This window comes from Budorcas taxicolor, chromosome 21 (assembly GCF_023091745.1).
Source record: "Budorcas taxicolor isolate Tak-1 chromosome 21, Takin1.1, whole genome shotgun sequence".
In the NCBI taxonomy this organism is placed as follows: domain Eukaryota; kingdom Metazoa; phylum Chordata; class Mammalia; order Artiodactyla; family Bovidae; genus Budorcas; species Budorcas taxicolor.
The window spans coordinates 38,245,829-38,255,748 of NC_068930.1; the positions used below are offsets into that span (position 1 = coordinate 38,245,829).

The 9,920-nt window shown below is 55.3% G+C and overlaps 1 protein-coding gene across 1 annotated transcript in view; it reads right to left on the reverse strand.

The window, feature by feature from the left end:
• CCDC33 (coiled-coil domain containing 33) overlaps nucleotides 1-9,373 on the reverse strand; it is a 138,570-nt gene extending 129,197 nt beyond the window's left edge. Inside the window, 1 exon segment of the mRNA XM_052659526.1 lies at nucleotides 9,170-9,373. Within this exon segment, the coding sequence (XP_052515486.1) occupies nucleotides 9,170-9,373 (204 nt within the window).
• Between the last annotated feature and the right edge of the window lie 547 nt (nucleotides 9,374-9,920).

Consider the following 9,920-nt stretch of genomic DNA (forward strand, 5'->3'; position numbering starts at 1 on the left):
GGGATAAAGTTCTGGGGTCGCAGGAGGGAGCAGTTGCTAGCCTCTCTGCCAGCATCTGCAGCACTGAGCTTTGCTTTCTGCGTGCCCAGTTGCTCAGCTGCCCCACCGGCTTCAAGGACTCAAACCCCTGAGAGGGCGTCCAGCCTGCCTGGGGGCCACAGGCAGACAGAGCAGGTAGAGGGGGAGAGAGGAGGCAAGAGCTGGTGGGGTGGCACCGAGTCAGCACACAGTGTGACCGAACGAAAGGTACTGCCCGAAGTGTTGAGGAGAGAGGTGTGCTTCACAGTCAGGCTCGGAGAGAGGGAGATGGAAAGAGAGACAGTGCAGGAGCAGGAGCGAAACAGAAAGGGAAAGCCAGGAAGACCAGAGGGAGACAGAGATGGACAAGAGAGAACGAGGCAGAGGCAGACAGGGCAGAGAGCAGACAAGCAGACGGGTGCTCAGAGAGCGGGTGGGCTAGCCAGACAAAAACTGGGATGAAAAGAGGCGCTGATGGATGGGGACAGACAAGAAGACAGGACAGAGAGAGAGAGAGAGAGAAAGCAAGTAGGAGAAACTGACAGACCCACCGGTGGGCAGAGGTTCTGCTATGTCCTCACCAGAGTCCGAGTCCTGAGAGGTATGTCCCAGGCCGGTCACTTAAGCAACTGTGGGGGCCTTCATGCAACCCTAAGACTGGGCCCCAGAGGGAGTCTCCTAGTCACAGAACGGAGCAGCATTAAAGCTCTGGGGAGGGAGGTTTCTGGGGAAAGAACCATGAGCTCTGTGTATATGTGTGGGTGGGATGGGGGTGGGGGATCTCTGGCAAAGCTTCTGCTAGCTCAGTCACTGCCCCTGGCATATCACGTGCCCCCAGAGGTTCTGTTTCCTCTGGATGTGGGTTCAGGCAGGGGTCTCAGGTCTCCTCCAGCCCTAGGATGTGGTCCTAACTCAGACTCTGTTTTTGCCGCTAACTTATTGCTCTTTCCTACTTAACTCATGACCTCTACCTTATAGTCCAAGATGGCTGCTTGTGGGCCAGCCATCACAAGCACATTTCAACCAGTTGGAAGAAGGAAGGGCTAGAGAAACCACCCCTCTTTAAAAGAACACCTCTTTGGAAGTCACGCTCAGCATTTCTTTTTCCATCTTATTGGCTAATACTTAGAACACAGGGTTGCATCTAACTTCAAGGAATTCTGTGAAATGTGCAGTACTAGGTTGGGCACAGAATCCATTTCACACAGTTCAGTGACGGTGTCACAGCTCCTCACAGCAGCTTCAACACAGCCTTACAATGTTTTCCTTCGTTTACTAAAGACAGATAATAGTTTTCATTAGTGAAAATCGCCCTTCATTTCCCCAAACTCATCCTTCCCCTGAGTGTGATCACTGTGGACAGTTTGATGTGTGTTTGTCCATTTCATTTTGTGTTTACAGACACACAAACAACACACACACAAATGTGTACCTAGTTTAAAGGAACATATGTATATAGCGTTCTGCAACTTGCCTTTTGGTTATTACATGGCATTCTGCCTTGGAGCTCTTCCTTGTTGGTTCACGAGGAGGAACTTCATTCTTTATGACAGTTGAACAGTACCTTACCATACAGACTTACCAAAGTTTATTGATGAATATTGGGCTTGTTGACAAATTTTTACATTACTGACAGTCTTGGGCATCTTCTCTGCATATATATACAAGTGGTCCTTGAGGACAGATTTCTAAAAATGGGCCAAAGTTGATTTCTCTCCTAGTGTTGGGGGTTTAACCCTTTCTGTGAAAATCCTTCTCCACGGGGAAGATAACAGTCAGGTCAGAGACCCCTTCCGTCCTGGCTTGGACGGCTCCCTCTCCCTCCTGCCTTCCTTCCCTCCGTCCTGTGTGGCAGGCACAGCTCTGGCAACATCCTCATCTCTGTGCCCGCTGTTCTGGGGTCTTTTTCTTTTCAATTTATTTATTTGGCCGTGCTGGGTCTCCGTTGCTGTGCGCGGCCTTTCTCTAGTTGTGGTGAGTGGGGGCCACGCTCTTGTTGCAGAGCATAGGCTCGGCACGTGGGCTTCAGCAATTGTGGTGACAGGCTTAGTTGCTTCACAGCACGTGGGATCTTCCCTAACCTGGGATCAAACTCACATTCCCTGCATTGGCAGGTGGATTCTTAACCCCTGGACCACCACAGAAGTCCTGTTCTGGGGTCTGTGCCATCACCAGAAGCCAATTTCACATTCTAATTGGTGCCTAGGCCACCCCACCCTTTCATTGACTGGGTCCCCTTCCCAGGTTGAGGAGGCAGAAGACACCTCCCCTGGTATCCTTCTCTTGGGAATTGAGGGCCCTGCTTCTGGTCTCCACCTTCACTCCTTCCCTCCCTGACTACCATAGCACCATATGTTGGCATCTTCTGAGCCCTGTTTTCCTTTCCTATCTGGTTCACACTCTTCCAGGTCACCCCTCCTAGGGGGAGGGGTGGGGATGGGAAAATCTGACCCAAACATCTCCCCTTCCCAACTCAGGGACAGGGACGGGGCGACTGTCCCTGCAGCCTTGGGAGTTGTGCTTGGGGTGAATAGCAGCCCCCAGAAACCCAGCCTTCTAGAGTAGAGAGAAAGCTCTTTGAGAGATGCTTTAGGCTCTCCCCCCTGGAATGGGTCCTACCTGAATTTTGAGCCCCAAGGCTCCATGAAAGTGTGACAGATTCCCCTCTTCCCAGGGTCAGGGCCCTCAGCCCAGCTGGGCAGCAGCAGGACGCTGATCGGGTTATTAAAAGATTAGCTGGTGGTTCCCCTCCAGCCTGGTGCAATTCATCAGGCAATGGCCCCCCGGGAGTGATGGATGGTGACAAACGGAGGTAGGTAGGGGGTTCCTGAACCCACCCAGGGCCACAGCTGGGGGAAACTCAGCCATCAAAGAAAGCCCCGTGCAGGCTTCTCCACCGAGGTGACTAAGGGCCAAGGAGATCAAGTTTCGGGCAAATGGTTTGGGGGTTGGAGAGTCTCTGCCAAAAACAAGCCGCCCTGTGTGTTGTGTGGGGCCCCAGCCAGGCTGTGGGCCTGAGCTGGAGAGATGGGGGTTGGGTGGGCTTCTCTGATCCCCGGAATCACAGGCAGGAGGCTTGGGGGGTTGGGGAGGCCTGGGGGATGGGGGAGGCCTGGGGAGCGGGAGAGGCCTGGGGGGCGGGAGAGGCCTGGGGGGCGGGAGGAGGGGCAGGGCCAGGACTGGTGGGAAGGAGGGAGCTGCCTTTCCTGGAGGGAGGGAGGAGATCAAACACCTTTTAACGCAGGTGCTGGGGACTCTGCTCAGGGCCAAGTGCTGAGACGGCGGTACAGCCAGTTATCCCTCCGGGATCCCAGCCAGAGCTGGGGCTGGCGCTCAGAGGAGGAGGTCCCAGGTGGTGGGGAGCACTCTGTCTGCCCGGAGGCACAGGACTCCTGAGGGTGATCACTAAAGAGAAGGAAGAGATACGGAAGGGAGAGGTCAAGAGAACGCTGCGGCAGTGGGAAGGGAGAGGTCAAGAGAACGCTGCGGCAGTGGGGCTGGAGCCAAGCCTGCGGGCCAGGTAGGTTTGCGACAGGTTGGGGAGCAAGGAAAAGGTATGGTGGGGGGCAGAGCACAAATGAAGGCGTGGGGCAGGAAGGAGGCAGGAATGGTAGGGTCGAGCAATTCTGGGGGATGAGGTTGGAGGCCTGGAGATGGCTGGACTTGGGGCACCCTGAGAGCTCGTGCAAGCTCCAAAAGGCAGGGGCACACCAGAACAGTTGAGTCTGCGTAAAGTCCGCGTTGGATTCCCAGGTAGCTCAGTGGAATCTGCCTGTAATGCAGGAGACACCAGAGACGCAGGTTTGATCCTTGGGTTGGGATCCCTGGAGGAGGGCACGGCAACCTACTCTAGTATTCATGCCTGGAGAATCTCGTGGACAGAGAAGCCTGGTGAGCTATAGTCCATAGGACCACAAAGAGTCGGACACGACTAAAGGGACTGAGCACATAGGATTTGCAAGTGGGCAAGAGATTGATGGAGAGCCCTGTCCTGTAGTCAGCAGGCAACAAGGAAGGAGAACTCGGGATCTGCCAGTAGTCGGTGTCCTTAGTGAGGAAAGAGGGTAGCACAAAGCCCACATCTCAAGACCAGACCACGGTGGTCCCATCCTAGGGAGGAGGTGTTAGGAAGGGAGAATCCAGGCCTCTAAAACTAGGGGAGTCCTCATGGCCTTTTGACCAGCCCTCCTGTGAAGGCAGGAAACCCTCTGTAGCATCTTGATGTTACTAGCCAATTCTTGATTGCCTCCTCTTGTGGCGGGCTCACTACTCTGTGACATTAAGAAACCTACCTTTGTCTTGAGCTGAAATCTGCCTCCCTGCCTTCCCTCCTCTGAATCAGTTCTAGCCTAGCACTCTGGGAGGGGACGAACAACTGCTCCCCTGAAAGAGCTGGCTGCCCTCCTTCCCACCAGTGCCCACACTCATGCCAGCGCACTCTGGCTTCAGTCTCTCTTGCTGTGGTGATGCTATTGGTGAGGGGGCAGGAGAATTCCAAGAAGGGCATATCAGATGATGCTACTGATGCTCTCATGCGGCAAGGGAGGTAGGAGTAGAGAGCTAACCCACACTTTTCCTTCATAAGCTGAGCAGCCAGTAATGCTGCCTTCCAACCACTGAATGGGGTCAGGCTGGGTCTGGAGCCAGAATTAGGTATCTGTGTGTGCCGGGGGCAGTTCAATATGTGTTTGTGTGTGTGTGTGAGTGCACTGTGTAGATGGGGACAGACCCAGAGCTCATAGGTCCACATGGGGCTGAACCTGCCTTGGCTGCTTATCCACAGGCTCATGGGGGCTGGACTGCACAGGCAGGGGCATGGGCCATCCCCCTACTCCTTGGCCATTGTCTGCTGTGGGAGATTTCAGGCTCCCTGCCAGAGACTGGGGTGTTGCTGAGGCTCTGGGATGTTACTGAGGTTTCAGTGCTGTAGAAATTTTGAGGGTGCAGTTGGACTTCTAAGGCAAAAGCTGGGATAGGAATGTGGTGAGCAGTGAGGGGTCTCTGGGCCTTTTGAGCCTACCCACTATGATTTTGACCATCTTGCCCCACCCATGCCTGATTTGCCAGAGTTGAGGGTCCTCAGAAAGTAGCTGGAGTTCTCAGGTATTGTAGATGTTCTGGCGTGTTACTGAAGTTCTGGGGGCTCATAAAGGGTTGACACTGGGTTCTGGGAGTTCTTGTGGTGTTACTAAAGTTCTGGAGATATTGCTAAGATGCTAAGTGGGGGCCTCTGGAGGAACTGGGGGTCCTTGGGGGTGTGTCTGAGGTTCTTCCTCCTGCCTTCCGGCCCACTGTCAGCTCCTTTTAAGCTTAGCACTTTGCCCTTTAAGGATTTTGATAACCATGGGCTGCTGAAGGCACACACGTGGGCCTCTGTTCCTGGACGCAAAAATTCCTCAGATTTAATCAACTTGAACAAAAACACGGAGAGGAAGGAAGCCCTGTCCTGAGGTCTGCATGGGCCAACTCCAGCCCGAGGGGCAGGGCCGGGCAGCTCAGTGCCAAGGCCAGATGGCAGATGACTTTTGTCTGCTCAAGCCCAGAAGCTTTTAGTAACCCCCTCTCAGCATGAACACCCCCAGATCTGTATTCAGCTGGGAGCCCTGTTGGCCTTGGCTGTTCCTTGGGTGTTGGCATTGGCCTCATCTGAGTGTGCCAGGCACCTCTGACCCCTGCTCTGCACTCTTCTTGTCTCTCAAATTCCCCTTCTCAACTCTCCTATGACACACCTCATCTTTGCTGCCATTGCTGACCCTGTCTGACCTCAAGGCCTCACTCCAGGCCCCCTCCTCCAGGAAGTCTCTAAGACGGCTCAAGTGTTAGTCGCTCAGTCGTGTCCAACTCTTTGTGACCCCGTGGACTGCAGTCTGCTAGGCTTCTTTGTCCATGGGATTCTCTAGGCAAGAATACTGGAGTGGGTTGCCATTTCCCCCTCCAGGGGATCTTCCCGACCCAGGGGTCAAACCCAGATCTCCTGCTCTGCAGGCTGATTCTTCACAGTCTGAGCCTCTGGGCCTCGCTCCAGGCCCCCTCCTCCAGGAAGCCTCCAGGACTGCTCAAATCATCTCGTTATTCCTCCTCCCCTCTTCTCCCTTCTCCAAGATTTCACTGTCTTCCAAGTACCTCCACTCGACATCCCCTCCTCTCCTGAGGGCAGGTGCCGGCCTCTGACTCTTCTGGATAGAGTCCCGCTATACAGCCAACCCCAGAGGGCCTGCCCTGCCCTCTGCCTGCGGGCCTTTGGAGGAATTCAGGAGCAAGTCATTGCCATCTTTCTTTTCTCAAGACTTCCTCACCAGCTCACAATCTGACTGGGCTGCATCCTTCCTAACACCTCAGTGATAACCTTCCATTTCACAGATGTGAGCTCTCCTACCTTCAAGCTGGGGTGGTGCTTTGGGCTCAAGAAGTGGGGTTCCCTTCCTAGCCTGAGCTCCGCAACCACCCAATAGCCATGGATCTTCAATTCAGCCTGCTTCCCTCCCCGCCCAGAGTGGAGGCCACTCTATTGGGGGGCCAAGAGGGTGGGTGGGTGAAAGACAATGGGGGACCCTGGGCAATCGCAGCCGCTTTCTGTGGCTTTGACCTTCTTACTACAACCAGTGCCTGGTGTGCTGGCTTCACATTCCTGGGCCATGAAGTCATTGAGGGCAGGGAGTGGGGGCCTTGGAGAGAGGAGAGAGCCCACAAAGAATCTCCTGGCAGGATAACCTACCCCATCCTGCAAGAGAGGCAGGGCTGAGACTCAGAGAAGCCAAGGGAATCACTCACGGTCACACAGCCCGTCCCAGGGCTCAAATCACCCAGGTAGGTTGCCTGCCCAACCGGGGCACTTCTCCCTGCCGTATGGAAACCCAGCTCTTTTCTTCTGGACCTCCTTCCTACCATTTTCAGCCTGGCCCTGACTAGGGGAACTGGGCAGAAGGCTGCCCTCTCTCCACTGTGCCTGGAGCTGGGGAGAGAGGCGAAGCTCATCATTTCCTCACCTCTGCTGAGGGCCTTCCTGAAAGTGGTCCCTGCTTTCTCTGCATAGGCTCCGGGCTAGTCCTGGGAGGAGGCACGGACTTCACTTGAGGTCTCTTTGGAAGCAGAGCAGGCTTTGGGTGAGGAAAGGGTGCTATGGGGAAGGGGCTAAACCTGGACCTTGTAGCTTGGGCCCCTCCCTGCTGGTCTGGCTGCAGCCCCTGAGGCTGATGGAGGCCCCTCCAGGCAGCGTGAGTGCCTTTCCTCAGTGCCCATCTGGGTGCCTACCTTCGTTCAGGTGTCTGCTGAAACATCACCTTCTCACCTGGCCTGTCCTCAGCATCCTGCCGAAAACAGACTGCTTCTGTCTGTCTGTCTCTCCTCCCTCCTCTCACTTTATTTTCCCTTTCAGCACACGTGATGCGTGTTCTTTCTCCCCGCCCCCACTACACATGAAGGTCCCTGGGGTGCAGAACTTTCTCTCTCTTGCTCACTGCTCTGTTCTCAGCGTGGAGAACCTTGCCTGGCACATAATCGGCCTGCAGTTAGAGCTGTTGAATGAAGGAGGGGATGAACAAACCAGACTGGGAAGGCAGATTCAGCCTGCCTGCAGGGTAGGAAGCAGTTTCTGATGGGCATTTATCCAGCTCCGAACTTCTCTACCTGGTAGAGCAAGTGAGCTCCCCAGCACAGACCGGATTCCAGTTGTTGGAGGAATCAGGAGGGGGATTTAACATCAGAGAGTTAGCTGTTCCCTGAAAGATCCCCTGGAGGAGGGCATGGCAACCCAGTCCAGTATTCTTACCTGAAGAATCCCATAGACAGTGGGGTACAGTCCATAGGGTCACAAAGAGTCGGACACTACTGAAGCAACCTAGCGGGCATGCATGCAAGCTACGGGTCTAAGACTCCTGAGCAGTGAAGGGAAGGTGGGCTCGGGTGCTGGAGCAGAGGGCTCTGGAAACCTGCCTGGAGAAACAGCAGCGTGCATGAGACAGGCCCATGGAGGAGTCACGGTCACCGGAGCAGGCAGCGAGCCAAACCCAGCTTAGATAGCCTGTGTGGCCCCAGTCAACCATGCATCAGGGGGAAGGAGGGCAGAGGAGCAGAGACCCAGCTCTGTCCTTAGATCGTAGTGGGGCCTGGGAGGCAGGATTCACCCCCACATGCCTGAAATCAGATGGGCAGTGTGGGCTCCTGTGTTGCATCAAAGTTCAGGTTCAGCTTTGAGTCAGCAAGATACTGACGTCTCTGTGGGGGAGGGGAGGGGTGGCGGGAGCCCTCTTCCCGGAAAAGGAGCCATTGGGAAGGAGAGGGAGGAGCCAAGGCCAACAGGGCAAAATCACGTCCTAATTCTGGAAGGCTTGGTGGGCCTGGCTGCAGAATCTGGAAGGACACCTTTTAGGATCTCAAGCTCTGACCCTTCTGAGCATCACTCAGGCTGTTTCCTCTTTCAGGAACATGCTTCCCTCCAGCCCACCCAACCCGTCCTTTCAGACCAAATTCAGTTTCTTGTGGTGTACAGCCAGGCAATCTGCATTCCCTTTGTGATCTTCAGATTTGAGCTTATTTACCGGCTCCTCCTAAACTGCTGTATCCTCCTAAACTGTAGACTCTCCTGTCACAGGGCCCCAAACAGTGCTGGCACTTAGTAGGTGTTCAGTGAATTTGTGTTAAAACAATAAATAGATAAATGTCCTTTTCCAAAGCTTGTTGAATGAATGCCTTAGCTGGGTAAGGCAGTGGCTCAGGCACCTGTGGGGTATTGAAAGGACAGGGACCCTCAAAAGTTCAGGGACCCTCAAAAGTTCAGGGAGGGGGTCTGACTCCCACCCAGGAGTAGGGTCCTGAGAACCACTCTCTGCCTCGTCTGTATCTTGCTGTACTCCCACCCACAGTTGGGGACCAGGAAGGGGAGAGGAATCCCACTCCTGCCTTCCTCACCCACACCCCACACTCTGGGGGGAACAGGAGGCAGGCAGGGCTCTTGCCTACTCGCGGGTCTGGTTTGAGTTTAAAGGACTAATTTAAATGCCTTGTGGGGGTGAGTTATCTCCTTGTGAAATCTAGTTGGAGAAACAAAAAGGTTTTACCCGCGAGGGACACATGTTCCTCCAGGAGAGGGAAAGGACGGGCTCCCTCCCCTGCCTCCACCCCTGGCCCAGCCCCAGCAGTCTCCCTGGGTTACCAGAATGCCTGTCTTGTAAGTAGGGGCCCAGTAGATGTGCTGGGCAAAGGTGTGAGCGATTTGGGGCAGGCGCGGAAGGCAGGTATGTGGGTGCAGTGAGGTGCTGGCCCTCCAGGCCACGCTCTTCCCAGGCTCGGACCGCCGGTGGAGCCGGGCCTCCACCTTTGGGAGGGGGGCTTGCGAGGACCCTGGGTATATTCCCATCAGTGGCGCCCACAGGGGCCAGTGAGGGGCAGGCTGAGGCTGGGGGATGGTCTCCAGGGAACCTGAACAAAGAGGAGGGGATTGGGCTGGACCCCTGAGAGCGGGAGGGGACAGGAGCCCAGTTGGGAGAGTCCAGCCGGGTGTGCTGAGCCCGCCCGCTGCCCGCCCACCCTTTCATCTCCGCAGCTTCTTCCTCCCTGGTCCTTCCTTGAGTGTGTGTCTGTGGGTCCATCTGGGTGGGTGGGAGGAGGGGAAGGAAGGGGGGAGGTCTCTGTGAGCAGCTTGGATTGGATAAAACTTCCTTGAAAATGGTGCTTTGAGGCAAAGCCTACCGGTGGCCAGTCACAAAGAGACAGACAGGTGCTCTAGCAAGAGCCTAGGGACCCCGAGGGGGCACCGACCCCGAGGGATAATAGCCTCCTGCAAGACCACACGAGACTGGGCGGGAAGGGACAGGAGGGGACAGAAGCCCTTCCCTCCTCTTGCAGCCCTCACTCCCAGACGGGCTTTTCCCAGAAAGCTAAAAGCAAGAAAGTAACCTTTAGGA